Source organism: Anas acuta, chromosome 11, assembly GCF_963932015.1.
Source record: "Anas acuta chromosome 11, bAnaAcu1.1, whole genome shotgun sequence".
NCBI classification, from domain to species: Eukaryota; Metazoa; Chordata; class Aves; order Anseriformes; family Anatidae; genus Anas; species Anas acuta.
Window position 1 is genome coordinate 5,391,783 of NC_088989.1, and position 20,216 is coordinate 5,411,998.

The 20,216-nt window shown below is 48.9% G+C and overlaps 1 protein-coding gene across 8 annotated transcripts in view; it reads left to right on the forward strand.

The window, feature by feature from the left end:
- The window catches only part of FRMD4B (FERM domain containing 4B), a 115,489-nt gene that overhangs the window by 68,304 nt on the left and 26,969 nt on the right, over positions 1–20,216 (forward strand). For all 8 annotated transcript variants that reach the window (XM_068694497.1, XM_068694499.1, XM_068694500.1 and 5 more), the window contains exons 6-7: positions 6,723–6,779; positions 7,813–7,835. In XM_068694497.1, coding sequence (XP_068550598.1) covers positions 6,723–6,779; positions 7,813–7,835 — 80 coding nt within the window. The remainder of the gene's footprint in view (positions 1–6,722; positions 6,780–7,812; positions 7,836–20,216) is intronic.

Genomic DNA, 20,216 nt, shown 5'->3' on the forward strand with positions numbered 1-20,216 from the left:
TATGTTACTGCACAGGGCCCGGCCATGGCCAGGACGCTCTTAAAGGAAGTGGGTAGGAGCCGGTCAAGCACATGTTGATGATAAATTTGGAAAGATAAATTTGTCTTTTCTTTCAAAACAGCCAAGTTTGGAAAACTAACACCCTACTTGGCTAGCGAAGCACTGTCAAGTTTATTGTGCATTAGAGCTAACCTCCTTATAGCTCCGCAGCCATACGGTTGACTCCTTGCCAGTCCTTAAAATATGTTCTGTAAACTAAGAGCTTGATCAGGTTGGCCGTGTTCCCCTTTTCCTCTCTCTCTCTGTGTGTTGGGGGATTTATTTATTTAATTTCCCGTTCGTTTCAAGGACTTGCGAGAGTTGCTTTAAAAAAAGAAAGAAAAAGCTAAAGGAAATGAAAGTTTTCGGTGGAGCCTGTAACCGTGATAGCTTCATGAGCAGCGATGCTTGTGAGCCCTTGGCAGCCAGAGGACCAGTGCTTACCAAGAGGAGCTGCTGAAACAGACCCCTGGTGTGAGCACAAAGCCTGGCTGGCTTCCAGCTCGCGGAGAGCAGAGTGGCTGTATATTAGAGAGCTCTCGAAAGGTTTATAGCAGATATTTCCTAATTCTCCCCCATCTCGAGGGACTGGGGAGCGTTCCCATGCAGCCTGTAACACGGTATAGCCTGATCCTAGCCAACCCTATTAAAATACGCTCTGTCTGTTGCCTGGCTTTGTCATCCTGCTCCTGGAGATGGCCCACGTGAAGCCCAGGATGAGGCTCGGCAGGACCAGCTCTCCTCTTCTCCACCCCGGGGGCTGTTGTTATTTGCTCCCATGCATGCTGGGGGCCACCTCCATGCCCCGAGCCCCTGGTGGTGTGTGAGCAGAGGCGAGGGATGGAGCACAGCTACGCCTGTGAATGCAGTGTGACAGACTTGTCTTTTGGCAGGAGGCAGGACCCCAAGCTGCTGGGAACTGGTGGATCTCCCCAGGAGCCCCATACTCACCAGTACCCCGTGAGACCTCCTACTGGGTCACACTGGTGGCTTAGGGAGGTCTTGGCCACGGTGTGGGTGTAGTCAGAGGACTCCACAGCTGCTTGCAGAGGTGCTGTGTTGGTCTGAGGCTGCCTGCTGTAAGAGGTGATGGTGCCCCAGCCCTGTTGAGGCTCTCGATGGAGAGGTGGAGCCGTGTCCTAGGTGTATCTGGGCCGGCCCGTTGCACATGAGGATTTGGTTGTCAGCCAAAGCTTCGTAACTCACACCTCTTGACATGGTCACCTCCTTCTGAGCCGAATTGCTGGCATTAACTGTGATGGAGAGGTCTGCACCTTTGATCTTCTGGCCACGGGTGAAGATGGTGTGCCACTCCAGCCTGTTCTGGCATTCAGGTGCTGGGTATCTCACCGTGGTGTTGCAGCAGGAAAGAGAAAGCCTGTGATTATCTGGCAAGAATCAGCAGGCTTAATGTATATCCTGGCTCACAGGGAAGACTTTGTGCATTCTTCCCTGTTCTTTGCTTTTTACTTTTACATTGTATTCGTGCAGGGGGGGAAAAAAAGCAGCACCAGATGACTGGGGCCCTGTTGTGCTGAACTGCATCGAGAAGTCTCCGAGTTACCCCTAGACAGTGTCACTGTCCCCAGGGGTTCATGTCAGTGTTGGCTAAGGTACAAAGCACACAAAGGAGATGGGGTGAGAATGACTGGCAACCACAGCGAAATAAAGGGTGTAACAGAAACCTGAAGCTTTCACTCCCTGCGAGTGAAAGCTTCACCGGGCAGCAGTGACAGATTTTTTTTGGCTGGAAGGGCCTGAGCTGCTGAGCTGGGCAGTTCCTGCAGGAAAGAGCTGCAGCATCCAGGGGACCAGCAAGGTTTGGGGCTTCAGATCCAGGAGGGAGCAGGACTGCGATGGGGCGCTCTGTGGGGCAGCAGGAACTGCAGGCAACCCACGGGGGATAGAGAGGTGGCTGCAAACGCCTGGCGTCAGAGCAGCCCCTGGCGGCGTCGCTCTCAGGTTGGAGGTTGTTTGCTCGCTGCCTTGTGCCTCCTCGGTGTAATCGCCACTCAGAGCGAGTTGCTGAGCTTGCCTGACCTACTTCTTCCAGGGCTGCTCTCGTTTCGTGGTGTAACAGGTTGTGTGTGGCCCAGCAGAGGCCACCTTGCTGCCATCTCTGCTCCCATGGAAGCCTTGAGCTCAGGAAAGACACAAAGCTTTTAGCTCTGCGGGGACCTGACCTTGCACCTTTGGGTGCTCGGGACACATCTGTGGGCACCGGGGCCCTGGTGGGAAGCTGCTGCTGCAGTGCTGGGTGAGGGCATGGGAGCTGGCGTGGCTTTGTTCACTTGTTCTGGGTCCACACCCAGCTAATTGCCATCCGCAATTTGACAACCTTCTTGGAGACGTTTGGTTCCTTCCTTTCCCTCTAATTGCACCCTTTCAGCTTTTTTTTTAAATCACCTTTCAGAAATCACAGGTAATTATATTCAATGTTGTAGCTGTCTTGAGGCTATTCAGGCATAGTGTGGATTTTGGGGGGTATCTTGGCTTAATACAGCTTTTTAAGAGGTTGGCTTGAGGGAAGAGGTTCTTGAATAACTCAGTTCTCAAATCTTCACGTGAAATGTTGTCAGTCTTTAACTTCTGGAGGTTACGTGCCCTCTGAAGAAACTCTCAATTTTCATTTCTCGCTCTGGCTCTCAGGAGTTAAAGATGACAGCTCCTGTGTTGCTTTAAAAAAATATCCTTTAAACAGCCTAAAGACTTGCTTAGCACAGTTAGTGCTCATCTGGCTCTCGTCATTGTTCTGCGTTTTCATCGGGCTTTCAGACGGGTATCTCTGACAGTTCCCGTGTTGATGCTGTGTCTAATGAGGGCTCGCTGCTCTATTCATCACCAAGCCTTGTGATTTTATCACATTCATGAGCCCGTTTCAGTGCAGGCAAAGACTTGAGCTCCTGTCTGAACCAGGGGCTGAACTCTGCCTGTGGACACTGAAGGCAAGAGTTGTTTTTTACTAGCTGTGGAGATATTGCTGGATTCCTGCTGCATACTCACTGGGCTGGGCGTCTGCTCCAACCTTTTATTATTCCGACGTCTGTCAGGGTGACAAAGCCACCCCAATCCACTGGACCAAACGCACCGTTTAGATAAGCCAGTGGCCTTTTGGAGAGCTGCGTGAGGGGGTGAGGCTGTCTCCTGGCTGAAATGATTGGTCCCTGTGCAAACTCTAATTGAAAAATATCAGTTTCATCCCTTCCCTAGAGCTGCACCCTCTGTTCTGTTCAAACTTATTTACATCTAAAATGCCAAAGACTCAGATTTCATTATCTGAATTGCATCCATCTACTTAACCTCGTGCTAGTGACCTTATTCCCACGTGGGACACATCCAGGAACACCTTCCATCTTCGTTGAAAACACAACCACAGGAGTCTTCACTGATCTGGCTCCCAGGGCTGCACCTACTTACCGAAGCCTGCGCTGAAATTCCAGGTTTTGCAGGTGAACCTTTTTACAGCCACTCTTCCCCGTTTAGTTTTTGAAATTGGAAGTTGCTGTTAAAGCAGGGCTAGAACTGAACTCCCCGTTTGCCAGCCTGGGGGGCTGGAGGATTGTTCCAAAATCACAATATTGTCAGAGAGAGGAGAGAGCCCTGGTCCTGTGTGAATGATGTGTGTTGCTGTACGGGTCTGTGTCAAGTCAAAGGCTGTCCAAACTCCTTGACAGCTCAGGGCTGGATCCCATTATAGCGATGGCTAATCGGGGAACCAGATGGCAAATAACATTATATTATGATGGAAAATAATCCCAGGCTCTGAGGGAATTGTCCAAGAGACTGTCAGTTGTACAGCATCAGTCTGTTAGATAAAGGCTGCTCTGGGATCCCTTGCTTGAAATCTCTCTGCTCCTCAGCTACTGCGTGCCCTCAGGTCAGTCCCTTCCCCTCCGTGTCCATCTGTCCTTTGATTTTAGCCCCTTGAAAGGTAGGGGTTCTGCTGGTTGCTCCTTGGTGTTTTTTCTTTTTTAGAGCACTTTTAGGTACCGGTGTGGACAAAACCTGGGAATGGCTGTTTGAGAGTGCAGGGGAAACATAAAAGTTTTAAGTTCTGGCTTCAAGGTGGGGATACTTATACAGAAGGTGGTTTTGGCTGACCTGCCGTGGTTGAGTGTTACCAAGTGTGTGTGTTTTGTAGCATCAGGTATCCCAGAAAAAAGGGATGGGGAAGGTCCTCCAGTAAAGATGCCTTCAGCGTCTTGTTTAAAACAGGCCAGGCTATGGAGGACTTCCCTACTTGCTCACTCCTAAACGCAGCTTTTAAGCAAGCACCTCTGAAAGTGAGGACGCCAGCTCTGCGAAACCCTCCTGGTGAAAGCAGTGACTGAAACCGCGCCTCCAGAAGGAGGGAGGCCTCTGGTCCGCCTGTTGAAACCCTAAATGAGGTGGTTGGGGAGTTCACTTTCAGTGTCCATGGAAATGCCATAGCAGCCTGGTAAAGTGACCAGAGTTCCCTGCAGCTTGTATTTAGGACCAAGCAAACCAACACGTAAGAGCAGCTTCGTAATTACCGTGGCTAATTAGTTAATGTTAGGGATAGGCTTTGAAGATGAAAAGCGAAGAGGTGTTCAGTTATTAAAGTCTCCAACACCCCTGTAATGCCAGCAGCAGCTCTTGCTGCGGGTCAGCAGGGACTTGCAGCTGAAGTGGCTCACCCAAACGCTGCAGAGTTTTCCTTGGAGCCTGCAACAAAGAGCGGAGGCCCTTTGATGTGAGGATTGCATTTGGCTAGGTAAATCTCTCCCTGAGCTTGTTGTAGCATAAAGGTGATGAGCCCCATGCAGCCGATCCTGCCTCGGGGCAGGGAGATGGTCTTGATGAGCTTTTAAAGTCCCTTCTGGCCCCGTTTTCCCTGATTTTGTGGTCCAGGGAGGGCTTTGCTCAACTGGAGCTTGTTTCTCCTGCTCGGCACAGCTTGCTGGGCAATGGCCTTTTCTCAAGTCTGGGTTACCCCTGTTGGTGCAGAGCGTGGTGCAGGGAGGGCTGGTGTCCCGTATCCTCCCCACCACTGCTTCCTTCAGAGGCTGTTTGAGCAGATGCAATTGAAGGTAAATTGAAGCTAAAAAGGCGGCTGAGATGTGCATGACAAAGACTAACCTGCTGCAGACCTGGAAGTAACAAAGTGCCTTCATCTTGCACCTACGTGAAGACCGATGGGGCTGTGAACCTTGCCTTTGCTCCCGAGCATCTACATTAAAGAGATCTGAAGGAAAGAAGAATTTGAAGCCTTTTTTTCCCCCCCTCCTACGTTGTGATGTGCCCCTCCTCTTCTAATAAAATGTCTGGGAATGCTTTGGAGGCTACTTCTGCATAGCTCCTGCCACACCTGTTGGGAAGGGGAAATTCCTCGTAGTCTGCCCTCCCGGAGCCGCCCCGGGGAGCGCTGCTGCTGGAATGTTTTATTGACAAAGCTGGCAAAAAGCTTCCTTTCCATGAAAATTGAATTATTTGTTTGCTCGCTTTTGAATTTTCTCTCCGTGGGCCAGACCTGCAGCTGTAGTTAATTAGCCCAGCTCCAGATGTGACTTATATATTTAGGGATGTCATTTCCCTGCATCTCCGTGAGTCTGTAGGTCTTCCTGCTGCCCTGCTTTGGGCACTACTTCAGCTTTTGGTCTGCCTTGTCCCTCATTCAGGCAACAAATCCTGGGGACAGGGCTGTGTGTTGGGGTCTTGGTGGCAGCGGGTAGGCAATCACATGCGCTACCTTCACTTGCAGAAGGGTAACAAGAAAAAAATCTGAAAATTCAAGGGATGGCTCCTGGGCCAATTTTGTGCTTTACGGGTGGTTTGCAGGGTGCAGTAGGATGGGATAGCTCCGACAAACAGAGCTTGAGTTGCAAGTGTGTTACCTTTACTCTCCCAGTCCTATTGCTGGTCCCAGATAGAACCAAGACCAGGATTTCTGCTTGCTAGAGACTGATCTGGAAAGATTGCAAGACTTAAGATTGCAAGCTTAAAAAAAGAAGGAAAAAAAAAATACATGTGTACTGCTGATGCTTTAGCATTTATTGTTGTGCTTTCAGGCCATGACTGCAAGACTCTGCCTGGTTTTGGAGTGGGGTCAAGAATTGAGCTTTCCAGAGTGGGAGGCTGTAGAGCTCCTCTGAGCATTGCAATAAAACGCATGTACTTGCAGGATTTGGAGGCTGTAAGATCTCCAGACTGTGTGTGGTAAAAGAAAATTAGTTATAATGGCCTCGTGATTAATAAGCAGCGTTTATCTAGCATCATGGGTGTGCATACCACCATCAAAACAAAGCCGAGGTCTCTGCCTGGGGGAGGTGGTGTGCTTAGAGCCATAAATACCTGCACTACAACCTGCTTTCTTCACAGCCAGTTCTTTAAAATGTGCAGGATCAGGTACCTGGCAGGGCGTGTGCAATAAAACAGATTTAGAAAGACAACACGCGATGGCATGAAAAGAGAGAGGGGGAGAGACTGGGGGAGGTGGGCACAGCAAGTGTTCACGGAAGGGGAGAAACAGTCCCAGGGCGGCGAGAGGGCTGGGACTCGCTCGGAGCCTGGGCTCCCCCCCAGCTGCTGCTGGCAGAAGCGATGCTGCTCGCCCAAACCCTGTGTGACCAAACCCCGTGTGAACTTCCCTCGGCAGGCGGGCGTCCCAGGGGGCGGGCGGTGCGGGGCTCCCAGCGCTCACCTTCTCCTCTCTCTGTGCACAGGGGCAGATCGAGGTTGAGAGCGAGACCGTCTTCAAGTTGGCAGCCCTGATTTTGCAGGTAAGCTCTTCTTTCTCGTGCCTGGAGCCGCACGGTGGCTTTCTCCTATCAGCAACTCTGCAGCTTCGGCATGTGCAGCCCCTTGACTTGTTAGCTCAGCTGCGTGCTGCTTTTTTTTCCTCCACTCTATGAAGACAAAACCACGCGGTGTAGTTCATATTCTCTGTAGTTGAAGGGGGGAAAAAATGCTACAAATGTTGGGAGCTGTTTTTCTTTTTGGTTAGGCGAAAAAAAATGTAGATTTGTGGAATTTTAAATTGGAGGAGTGAAGGAAGGAGGAAAAGTTCATCAGGGGAAGTAATTTATTTGTGCAGGTTTCTACTCAATGTATCGCTTACTCTTTTAATTTAACTGTATGCTAGAGATCTGGGAAGAAAGAGAAGAGAATGATACTGTAGCTAAAACTTGTGTGATGCCTGTGAATCTTTCTTTCAGAGCACATACTTTATACATCAATTATCTTAAATTATGTTAACTTTTTCTCCCCTTCATCAAGTGGTGTTGTCCTCAGACTTAAACTTTGGTTATTTACCACCTTCTGTGAAATAAATATCTCCTGTTAAAATGTTGGTCGTGTCCTCCCTCCCACACACACACTGTCACTGACAAAATACTCCAGCCAAGCTGCAGTGCCTTGATCTGCCCGAGCTGCTTCCATCTGAAGCGAGCCCAGTTCCTCCCAAAAGTTTGACCTGCTCGTAAAGCCGACCTTTAGCTGGGTTTGGTCGGCCAGAGAGAGAACAGGATTTCACTTCTCATGCAGTAAAAGAGACATGGGATTTGGATCGTGAAATTCATCCCCCTTCTAGAAGCAGAATTATTTATGGTGTAGGTGGATAATCTACAGCTGGAAGCGTAAAGGGCCAAGTCCTGTTCCTGAGTGCATGCAGGCAGCCTCTGGGCTCCGCATGAGTGGAGCTGAGGTCGGGATCCAGCCAAAAAGCTGTGGGAGTGGGGCAGCGAACAATGCTGGGAAAACCGAGGAGTTTTGAAGAGATCTTGTTTTAATTCTGTCACTGTTTTTCAATTGTAGGAAGCCAAAGGGGACTATTCCAGGTAATAACATTTTCCTTTCTAACCCTAATGTGCTTGATGGATGTGTTTTTGTTGGTTTGCATTGTGTTTCAAACAATCAGAAATGGGGGGGGGGGGCGAAGTCCAGCTGGGAGCAGCGGCTGCAGAAAGCAAAATGCACCGCTAGGCTGGATAAAATCTGAGTGCGCAGGGTGAGTAAGTCCTTCTGTGAACACGCTCTGAATCAAACCAATTTTCAGGCCATCCCTCTCTGCTCTCCTCCCCAAATGTGCGTGCCTGAGTGGGACGGGGAGAAAACAGCCTTGCAGCTCAGCTCCAACCCTGCCCGTGCCCCTGCCCACCCGGCAGCAGCGCGTGCAGGGGGCTGTGGAGCTCACCAGCTGCCCACCGAAGTCAATGAGCTGCTTTCTTCTGCAGCTGCCCTGGGGCCTCCCCCTGTGCCCGCACCTGACCCAACACTTGTGCTGTGGCTGGCGTGCGAGCCGTGTGCTGTGCTTTGGCTGTTTGAAGCTGTGTCCTCCCAGGGTGCTTGCCCTTGGAAATCGCTTTCTGCGGGTTCACCTCCGTGCACTGGTTTGGGTAACCAGCACTGGGGGCTGTAAGGGGAGCTGGGGTCGCACTCGGAGCTGTTGGAGCCCGGGGAAAAGACCTTCAATTAGAAACAGCTCGCTAAGCAAATAGAAATTCAAAAGGTCAGCTTTGGTTGCGTTAATGTTTTACTACTTGCTGAGTTTCTATATAGGAGGAGTGATGTGTTTACACTTTTGCTGCCACAGCTCTCCTGCTGCAACAGACGGGTTTTGAGAATGCTCAGCAGAGACAACCTGCAAAAACGCAGGCTGTGAGTCGCACCTGGCTGCCAAAACCTGCAGCAGGGACATCCTCTGCTCTTCCTGCAGCGTGTGGTTGTCAATTCAGTGCCAGTTCTTTGGTCCGAGACCCCTTCTCCAAGTGCTGATCCTTCCTCCGCTGAAGGACAGGCTTTATGTGAAGTCCATCACCATCTCCCTCTGCTTTTTGTTGGTGTGCTGTGATGCCTGCAGGGAGGAAAAGATGCCCTTGTGACTAAGATCAGCTGGCTGGGCTGGCTCTGCAGATGATTTCTGTTCCTATTCATGCTGTAGACCTGCTTTGTGACCCACAGGATATTGCTTATAGCCGCAATGTGCTGCCCTTTTCACCAGACAGACTGCTCATCTTGCCTGATTTCACAGTGATTCCCAAAGCTTTGCTTAATTTAGGGACAGAGAACTCACGTTACCACAGTTCACTTGTCAGGAAGTGACTTGTTAAGCTGCAGCCGCTGGTGGCATGGGCTCTCTTAGCCTGGTACAAGATCTCAAGAAAAGAGGTTAAGGTTAAAACCTACCTTTATAGTTAAAACCTCCCTTCTGTGGTTTGAACTTAACTCTGACTCCTTATCACTTGCAATAAATAGGTTTGTAAGCATTGCTTCACCTGCACAGGAACAGTGTACGTGGCTATTTCACATGCCTCAGCTGACAGGTTGGAAGGAGTGTGTCACCTGTGGTTACCTTCAAAAGTATTTAAAGAAAATTGGAGGGAAGAGGTGTGCTACAAGCCTGATCTCCTTTTCCAAGTGCAGCTCTTCCCAGAGTTGCCTCTTGCAGAAGATCATAGCTGTGGCAATTGCTTTCACTGTATTAAAAAAAAGAAAAAAAGTTATGCCTCCGTATCAAATGAGCACAGCCAGCTGTCCCAGCCCCCAGCAGTGAAGGAATTTGATTTTACATATCACAAGTGGTCATTTGGACCGCTGATGATAAAGCACGAGCTTAATTACCGACCTATCTAACAAAGATACTGTGTGAGTGCTCTCCCTGGCACACGCACCGCTGAGAGCAGGGACGCGGTGCTGCAGCCTGCCCGCCCCTCGTGCCCTGTGGTTCCTCCGTCTGCGGTGCCTCGCTGTGATGTGTTCACCGTGCGCTATCATTTGGCAATTCCACTTTGAGTCACTTTCTGGAATGCAGCTCTTGCACCATTTCTGCTTACGTGAGAACAGCCTGGTTAATTTTTTTTTTTTTTTTTTATGTAGGATTAGTGCTGAATGAACTCCCGTAGATACAGGAATCGCCCCGAGTCCTGGAGCTTAGCGTGCTGGGAGTTAAAAAGGGCCAGTCCAGGCAGCTCTGGTGAGCTCTGCTCGTGTCACACACCTCCTGGGAGCTTTTTGGCAGGCACACATCCCTCATGCTGACTCCGGGTGGGAATACACAGACTGGTACCAGGGTACGAGTGCTTTAAACTCCCACTGCTCTCCAGTAACCCCTTTCCCAACCCGCTGCTCAAATTCGCAGATAAGACCTTGCTGGAAGAGTGCAGTAATCTCCCGAGAGCCACCCGCCCTCCTCCTGGGCTGAGTGGGTGAGCACATTCTTTGGAAATCTGTTCATTTTCAGCGAGCAAACCTGACGTGTGGGCACTTGGAGGAAGTAAAAACTTTAGGTTTCCTACACCGTGGAGGTGACCCTGGGGAGCCCTCGCAGCCCAGTAACGCTGCCAGCACGGCCACACGAGGGTCCCTGCGGCTTGGCCCCTGCAGGTGCTGTGCAGTGGTGGGTCCCCAGGGTGCTGGGCTGCCCTCCTGGCACCAGGACATGTGCTCTGTCATTCAGAGAGCAACACGAAACACTCAATTCCCACTTGGAAAAGACACCGGTTTGAAGACATCTTGATAAAGCCTTACAGGCTGTTAAGTACAGGCTTTGGAATTACACCCACGGCATGCCCGGTGCAGGTCTGCCCTTTTTGGATCGCTCTGGTTTCTCAAAGGTGGCCTAAAATTACCACGGGGCCGCAGGAGGAATTATTAGCGAAGATGGCAACGTGCCGCAGTGGTGCAGCTCGCCGCACGCCCAGTTCCTGTTCCTGTTTACTGGGTTGGTGATCCCGGCCACCATCAGTAGTCACCCATCTGGGTGATGCAGAGCGTGCCGCGGAGGTGCCCCATCTTTCCCGGGTGTGGGGCTGCATCAGGGCTGAGGCAGGCACAGGTTTCCTTCGAGAGGTTTGTGTCTGGGATGCTGGCAGCAAGTTTGGGATGCTGCACGTCGATGGCCCTCTGCCTTCCTGCCGCATGGCTTGGTGCGCTTTGCTCAGGAGGAGGGATGTGATGCTTGCTCGTGTTTGCTGCCAACGCCTGATCTAGGACTCTGAGTTGTCTGTTTCTCTTTCTGAACTGAATCCTCATCTGTCTTCTCCAGTTCCTGTATTAAGAACCCCAAACAAAACGCAAGTCATGAATGTTAGCGTAGTTTTGAAGCTGTGTTCCTTAAACGCAGTCACCCGCTTGCGTGGTTACCAATGGAACTGAAAAAGTTGCAACACTGCTTTAAAAAATCTTGAATTTTTAAACTTTCTGCGAGGGTTTTAAAAAGAGAATTTGATTCAAGTTGCAGATTCTGGCACAGTTGAATTTTATTTTTTTTTAGACGGGGGGACAAAGTGTATGTTCTGCTTATGTCAGGATTTATTTTTTTTAATTTTAAGGAGACCCAATCAGAATAATTACAAGACCAGGCTGGAAATTATTCACCATGTAAATATGCAATACATGCAGTCTTGTCTCCTTGGAAAATAAATGATTTACTTGTACTTAGTTTACAGACTACGCATCTGCCCTCAGAACTGCTGTACAATAGTAGATAGCGTTGTGTTTCTTTGTAGCTGGAGAAAAGAGTTTGTAACTGACGTGATGACTGATAGTACCGAAAATGCTGTGCTTCCAACGTTGGAGAGTTTATTAAAATCAGATTAGCTGCTCGGACTATATCAAGAAAGTAACTTTTGAAAAAAAAAGATCTCTGACTGCTAATCTTGGATCCCATTTTCCACAATAACACTTCTAGGACGGCAAGGCAGCCCCGCTCCCTGCAAGCTGATGAAGTTGCTGGAGGAGGGCTTCCGTTCCCTTTAAATAGCTGACACATTCGGTTTTGATTCTGGCCTGTGGGCTGCAAAGATAACTCCTGACTGGTGTAACATAACACAGACAAAATAATGAATTCCTGATAGCTGACATGTGTGAGACACTGGGGTTTATCATTACGTGGGTGATAAAGGCAGTCTGCAGCAGGAAGAGGTTTGTGTGAAAGATACGTTTGCTGGCTCCGGCGATAGAGGAACTGGCTCAGAAGCTCCAAACTTTACAAACTTTATGGAAGAGCAAAATAAGTGCTTGGTTTAGTTGCAGAAAACTGGCATCAGGAATTTGCTCCTAATTAAGATGAGCACTCACTCTTAGATTTTGGGTAATGTTTGCTTGGGAGTATAATTGCTGGAGGGAGAATCTGTTGGTGGAAAGGAACGTGGAAATGGTGATGTGGGCAGTGCTAGGAAATAGCTGCTCAGGGAGAAGTCAGAGGGTGTCTGACAGCGAAGCACCTGCTAGCTGCCGTGCTTACCCGAGGACCAGTTTGGCATCAGGAGCAGGACACGCCTGAGAATTGTTGGAGCCAGTTTGTCCAGCCTGTTTTGGGAAATCTCGCCAGGTTCAAATGACCAAACCCCAGGTGTGGCCGCAGCCAGGATTTGGGGCAAAGCAGAAGCACAGATTTGGAGCAGATTTCCCCGTTGTCCCTATTTTCCCATCCTGGGGAGGTCTGGGAGGGATCCGTGCAGTGTGGGGGGAGCCCACCTTGCAAGCCCACCTCAAGGGACCATGGTGGTGGTGTTCTCAGCCTGAGCACATCCCGGTGCCTCTGGCAGCCCCAAAGGATTTCCTTCCAAGCAGGGCACAGGCTGTACCGGTGGGTGACATAAACGAGCCGGTAGGATCCACGTTCTTAAAGCTGTCTGGTGCCTGTCATAGACACCAGCTCAGTTTAGTTTTGGATTTTCCTTTTAATGCAATTGCATATTTTGGATGCCTGTGCAGCGGTGTTTACAGAGGCTCTCCCCAGCACAGCCCACTGCTCCCTGGAGGTCGTGTCTGCACAGCTGGGAAATCAGCGCTGAGCGCGCTGGTGCTTTGCTTGCCCCCACTTTGGTCTACGGTTCCTTGTTTGCCGAGTGAGTCACTCTGTTTTGCCTTTCAGCTGCAACTCTACTTTTTTTTTTAAATGCCTTGCTAGGCACTTGCTCATGAACCATTAACTCTGGCTCAGTCGAACCCGGCTCTGTGCGTTCCTGCCCTCGCTGCTGCAGTGAATAACTAATGTGGAACACGACGAGCACAGATTTATTAACTTCGACCCTGTTTGCCGAGGGAGGTGATTATGTATTTCACTTCATTTGGAACATGTAAAGAATGGAGGTGGTAAATAAGCAATTTTAGGGAAAGGAAAGTCATGTTTAATGCATATTTGATACAGTGGTGATTTCCCTACTCGACAAATGTCAGGTACCCACTTTCACAGAGATCTCTCTCTGATTAATTGAATTTTATACCCCCTTGAAAGAAAAGCTGGTTGAAAACTAGTAATTTTTCCATAGCTGCGTGCAAGTCTCTTGCTTTTCTTGAGTTCATGTTCAGAATCCTACCCCCAAGTGTATCACGTGAAACGTGTAGTGAAGGAGCCAGGCAAGGAGCCACTGAGCTCCCTAACTCCATCTCCCAAAACACTCAGGCAGTAGTTCTGAGGTGGAAATGTTGTTCTTTCCTTTTTTTTTTTTTTTTTTTTTCTCCAGTAAAAAGCTGAAATTCATTGTGTAGACCAGGTGCAATTACAAAAAGTTGTGTTTAAGACACCAATTTTTTGCTAGACTTAAAACCAACATTTTGCTTTCTGCTAGTGTTACTTGCAAAGTTTAGGGCAGACCAAAGACCAAAGCACGTGTCATCTCTGAAATGCTGTCATTTTAGCGTTGTGGGTTTTTTTAACAGAACAATTTTAAAATAGGAAATTGTAAGGGCTGCTGAGGAATTTATATAGCATGCAGCAAATGAGTTACCCTGAATTAGGTGGAAGCACTGAGTGAAGTAAGCAAAGAATTAAATGGAGAAAGAAAGAGGGTGCTTTGGGCAATTTAATATTTTGATCTCTGGGGATTTGCTGCTATAGTGTAACTCTAATAGTTGTACATAATTATGGCAGTTGGGTAAGTAACACATTTCTGTATTTTACATGTGTATGCAAGATGTTAGTACAATTTCCAGAGGGGCAGCAAAAGTGGTCATGGTGTTTTGTCATATGTAAGGATCCTTCAGCAGTCTTTTCTTTCAGTTCTTCGTCTTTTCATTTAAGGCACTTTTAGCTCAAAGAAGCAGTGCTATGGTGGGTACAACCCAGCCACCTAGGGAGGGCTTTTGTGCATGCTCAGAGGTTCTCCAGTCCTGCACCACAGGCTGCAAGCAGCAGTCTGAGCTCTGGTCTGCCTCCAGACAAAAAAAAAAAAAAAAGGCAACGAAATCCTCATTTGTTTTTCCTCCCTCGTGGTGTTTGGGATCTAACCAGCAGTGTGTGTTTTGTGCCTACAGGAAATGAGATGACAGCTCTTCAGCATCAGCTCCTTGCTTTTGCAGACTTGCTGGGCCTTTATTGTTACTTGGATGCTTTATTTTTCTTGTGGTTGCGTGTATCTCTGTATCAGCACGCAGAGCTGTGATAACAAGCTTTGAGCTTTGCTGCTGCACTCAGACATGCTAAAAAACCACAACTAATGTGGCTAATCTGACTTTTGTGCGAACAGGAAGAAAGCGTGAGTGTTAGAAATAACAGCGGGTTGTTGCGAGGAAGGGCTTGGGATCCTTCAAGCGTTGTATCAGCTGTGAATGGCCATATTTTGCTCTAGTGAGTCCCCAGGTGAAGCAGAGCCATTCTGCTTTGTCTGCACTGACCAAGAAGCCCTGCTAACATGTGCTGCAGCTTCATAAAGGAGGCTTTGTGGCACCAGGGCCGTGGGACCATTAGCCATCAGCAGCCGTGGGTGTTTTGTTCAAGCACCAAAGGATTTTGTCTTCAAAATATTAGTACTTCACACCAAGAGCTGTGGAAGAAGTGAAGGTTTAGGACAGATCTTCTGTGGCCACCCTGTTCCCTGCCTGCAAAAGGGAACATATGAATGGTACCTCATTGGCAGGGGGCTCCAGGAGCATCTCACAGTCATTTGTCTGGTTCCCATGTCCTCAGAGAGAGAGGTTCATTCATAAAGCTGCTGTGAAAGATGTTTTTTTTTTGTGGTATTCTTGCTACATTTTCCAGAAGCCGATACATGGAGTCACCAAACCGCTGTGAAATGAGCAGGTGCTGCTGCTGCTTTTTCAGAAAGTCAGGGGAGGCTTGAGAAGCTGAGAAATTAGCCTAAAAGAGCAGGGCTGGAGCTGAAGGTCAGGCACTAAAACTGAGGTTGCAGCACAGCATGGAAAGCCTTGGGCTAGCAGCATGGCCCCAGCATAGATATGCAACAAGCCTGAAACATTTGCTTGGCATTGAAAAGGCCATCTGCACTCTTTATCATGTTCCTTCTCATGTCCAGGCTTTGGAAAGCTCTTAAAAATGCTCCTTCAAATACCTTTCTGAGCAGGCGGTTCTTATCTGCTATTCAAGTGGCAAACTTTTGCCTGCCTGGCGAAGCTCCCCGCTGGCTGGGGGGAGGCTCTGGCTGCCCTGTGCAGATGGGAGCCCCATGTTCGTGGCCTTTCCGCGTCCTAGTCTTCCTTCAATGGAAAAAATAACTTTCTTGAGTGTGCCATCAGACCATAAAACTGAAAGGCTGGGAAATGATGGGAAACGTCTGGCATTTGTCACAAAAGAGGATTTGTCAGAGAGTGCATTTCAAAATCCTGCTGCCAAGATCCTGCTGCTCTGACTTACTCAAAAGCTGCTAAATCAATTGTCTCTCCCCTTACTTTCCCCGCTCTGTCTTCCTTCCCTGCCTTTTTTTCTTGCACTTTTAACCCTGCTCATTTTCCCCCCCTTGCTTTGCTGCTTCCTCCCCACACCTGTTTTGTGTAGTACCTTGGAGGGCAGACCAGCCTCCACGGGAGCATGCGAGGCAGCCTGCTCGGCCCTTCTGTTTATTTTAAAACCAAACAAAAACCTGCAGGAAATGCACCTGTTGCCGAAGCAGTCCAGCTGCAATGTGACAGCCCGTGTTGCTGCCTGTCAGCTAAGGTCGAAGGGAAGGGGAACAACGTGGAGACCTCGGTGATGCCACCCTCAATCTGCCCACTGTGGGACCAGGCTGGGTGCAGGCAGCAGCAAGGGATGTTCTTGTGCACTTAGCCTTTAATCATTGATATTACTAGCTCCGAACATCTTGAAGAGAATAAGAAGGAAAAATCTTAGTGGAAAATTTCTGACGCATCTTCACAGTGCAGGGAAATGCTGTATTTTTCTTTAGCTGTGGAGCCGCACGTTTCTCCGTCTCGCATGCGATTCTCAGAAGTGGCTGCTGGTTGTTGGTGTCAGTGAAACAGCTTTCTGGTTAACTTGTGTGGTTGGTCGGTATTTTCTAAAAACAAGGCCACTCTAAATTCCGCTGGTGGTATGCCTGAAGTTCATTACAAGAACAAACCAAATGTAAAGCAGTCACATTCGGAAGGACCCAGGAGAAGCTTTCTAATGATCACACAGAAGTATAAGAGCCAGTATTTACGTGAGGACAAGAGGCTTCGAGAACAGAGGAAAATCACTGTACAGTGAACTTGCCCCAGCGATAAATTCCTGCCTACTAGAGTGTTATCAACATGGTTCGGTAGAGGCACACACCTGCCGTCACTTCAGTCAGTTAAAAGTTGTCTGAAGTCCTATTCTTATCGATGTATTAATATTTACAAAGAAGATGCGGGTTAACTTTTTATGATTTAGTCCAACATATTGCCTTTGCTGCTGTGGGTGTGTCTATTGCTCTTCACATTTTATGTTAATCTCATTAACCACGTCTTATTACATCTATGTCTGTTGCCTTGAATTACTGCATTAGCAGCAGGCATAAGCCGTTTGTGACGGTGGGCGCAGGGAAAAGCCCGGGCAGCCATTAACAAATGGTCTTAATTAGCACAGTTCTTTAAATCTTTGCCTGGCAGGGAGTGTTGTATCATGCTATTACAAGCTGTGAGGATACACTTTCTGGGAGCATAAATATGTCTCTTTTAATTTTCAGTAATGTGCTTTCAGCAGAGCGTGCCATGGTAGTCTGACTTGGTTCCCCCCTCAGGAACCAAGTTTTCTGGTGGGGTTTTAGACACCTCACGTTTCCCTGGCAGGTCAGCAGGCTGTAGGAGGCACATAGGATCTGTACTGGGTTCCTGCTAAAGATAGTAGTTTGGATGTGGGAACTTCTATTCATAGTACGGTGTGTGGTTAAATATTGCAATTGGTTATTTTAGAGACATTATTTAGGCCCTTCGGTCCCTGTAGAGCTGGCACTGAGCAGAAAATCAAGCACACAATACCCCAAGTGAAAGCTAAGGCTCAGTGTGAGGAGGGTCTGGTGTAGATTTGCATGTACATTGCCTACAGCAGTTCAAGTTCTGCTCTGTACCTGCTGGGGAGGAAACTCCCCTTTAGAGGGCGGAATGGAAAGGAAAGGGTCTATCAGCTTGTTTTCTTTCATTCTTCTCCATAGTGGAAAAATACTTGAGACGAGTGTTCTCTTAGATTCCCCTCCTGGGAAATAAACAAACCTTTTTGCCAAAAATGTTCAGTCCCGTTGACTCTGGGCAGTTTAAAGTTTACGTGTGGGCCTTCTGCCAAGAAGCACCAGTCAAGAAGCCCCCTCTGTAGTTGGGGTCAGACAAAAAGCGAGCGGGGCCCTCTCGGTCCCGTTGGCCTGGGCCTGCTGCGGCTCTGAGGAGAGCCGCCCTGAGCCACGGCCGCGCCGAGCACCACGCTTGTCCTCTCACCTGGGCGGCTGTTTGGGTGGCAGGGCAGCTGGAGCCAGGGCTGGCTGCCCTCTGATTTCTGCATCGCCTTGTGGTTGTTGTGAAACTAAACAGGAACAGGTAATAATTCAAGCCGTCACTCCTGCTATCTGCAGTCGTCACCTCCGGGGAATGGCTGGGGCTCAGAGGGCTTGGGAAAGTGATCCCGAGGGTCAAGGGGAGACGTGCTTGGTCTCCTCTCTGCAGATGAAGTGATAATGAACTCTGGTGAAGGAGGGAAGAGGTCCACTTGAGGCTTTTATTATCCACGAAGCTGTGAATCATCCCAAATGCTAATCCTTGGGTGCGCAGTCAGCAGATCTGCGCTGCCGAGTGCCAGCCTGCTCTGAAGGCGTTCAGCGTGCGAGGTGCTGTGCCCTGTTCTCCAGGTCTTTCGCATTTTTCTAGGATTGTTTCATGCTTAATTTCAGGATTATGCAGGAAAAAAAAAATAAAATTCTCATGTGGCTTCTCGGAGACGTTCAGGCCTTATAAGTCCATTTTGATAGGGTGCAGAGCTGCAGATCAACGAGACGTGACTGCATTTGAACCAGCTACGAGGTCAGGTCCCTTCAGCAAGGCAAGTCCCAAGGGGCAACTTGGCCTCCTAAAAGGAGCGTATTTGCTGCTATTACGAGACGTTGGGTAGATTTGCAGGTTGGCAGGAGAACAGAGAAGCTCCAGCTCCGCTAAAAGTCGTCACAGCTCCCTGGGCTCTGCCTGCGAACGAACTGCCCCAGGGCCTGCGGTTCTGGGTCGGCGCTGGAGGGGTGGGTCCCGCCTCGGAAGTGATGGCAGCCCTTTAGTCACCGATGTCCCAACATGTGGGACATAATGTGGCATTTCCGTGCATGGTAGAACACGGCTGCTGAGGTTGGTGGCGTTTCTGCGGAAAAATGGTGCCTTGGAGGCTGCTGATGCCGTAATGATTGGTGAAGGAGAGCTTGGGACCTCCTGACCGAGCTGCTGTGGTGGCAGCTCAGGCATCACCCGTGGCCCTGCCCTGCTGTGGGACAAGAGAGAGGGGGCTGCACCCATGGGGCTCAGCTCTCATCTCCCAGCATCAGCCTCGTCACTGCCTCAGCCCTCGCTTGGGCGTTTTGTTGTTCACCGGCAGAGAGGCTTCTAAACAGGGGGGGTCAGGGACCTGCTATTAAACCTCTGATTATGAATCTTTTGTGTTGAGAACCTATATATTTAGAGGAACAACCCTTTTGTGTGGTAAAAATGAGCTATTTTGTTATCGCTTCCTTCTGAAACCCTCTCCTACTTCACTGTATTTCCCTGCCAGCCCTGTCTGTTAATGCGGCCATTACAGTTCTGAGTCAGGCTTAAAATAGTAGGAAATCTTTATTTTAATAATAAATTATCCTGAGTTGATGATTTGAGTTGGAAGGGAGCTCAGGAGGTTGTCTAGCCCAGCCTGTTGCTCTGAGAAGGGTCAGCTATGTGAGCTATGTGTTAGGACCAGGTTGCTCAGGGCTTTTTTTTTTTTTTTTTTTTGTCATTTTGTTTTGCTTTGTTTAGCTTTAGGATGGTCTTTTTGGTTTGGTTTATTTTCACTCTGGTTTCTGAGACCTCAGGTGGGTGAGACCTGTCTGCATTTTCATGTGGCCCTACAAAGCCCTGGTAACCTGTCTCTGCGCTGCAAGCTAGGATGTTTTGCAGCCTTTTGATAACATCAACAAGCTTATTAGGGGTGAATAAAACCTCTTTTTGCTTTTGTGAGTGCTGGTCCTATGAGCACCGAGAGGAGAGATCCTGATTTTCTACCCAGATGTCCCCATTTGTGGCAGCTGGGAGCTGGCCAGCTTGCAAAGAAAAGTGCATATTCTTGGCAGAAGAGCTCCGGCTGCAGAGCTCAGAAACAACAGCTCCTGCGTGCTAATTGACCACCCCCCTTCTTGGCAACTTCATCAAAGGCGCTGAAGAATAAATAGGCTGTTGATTGAACTGTTTCCTGGTCCCCAGAGGTGGTCCCTCTTAGTCAGGGTTGAGGCGCATTGTCAGGGCTGGGGGAAGAAGCTTGGAGAGCAATTAGCCTGCGCTCGCTGGAGGCACAAAAACTTTTAATTTACTGCGCCTTCCATGTGACATCTGCTGTGAGACTGAAGGTGTGAGTGGTTCAGTGCACCTCCATGCCTCCTCCACCTGCGGTGGATCATGTGTGGTGTCAGAGCAGGTTTCTGTGCTGATATCTGGTGCACGGGTGCACATAAGTCACTTTGAGGGGAAGAGGGGCAACGCAGCTCAGATGGGATCTGTAATAATGGACGCTGATGAAAACAGAGCTTGGGAGCAGGGAAACACCTTCAAGGAAAGCCTGGCTGCAGAAGTCGAGGCAGATACTGATGAACATGACTGCTGCATTCTTTTCACAGAACAGTCGTGTTCATGCTTGCTCCTGCTGCTGTGAAGGCATGCAGAAATCCTGCAGAAATGAGGCGTGCAACTTTCAGCTGATTAATTAATAGAGCATATAAGGAGAAAATATTCACCATTTTACTGATGCCTACAAATAGGTTTTAAAATATTCTGCTGTTTGCTGTTGGTTTTGTGACAAATTGCATTCA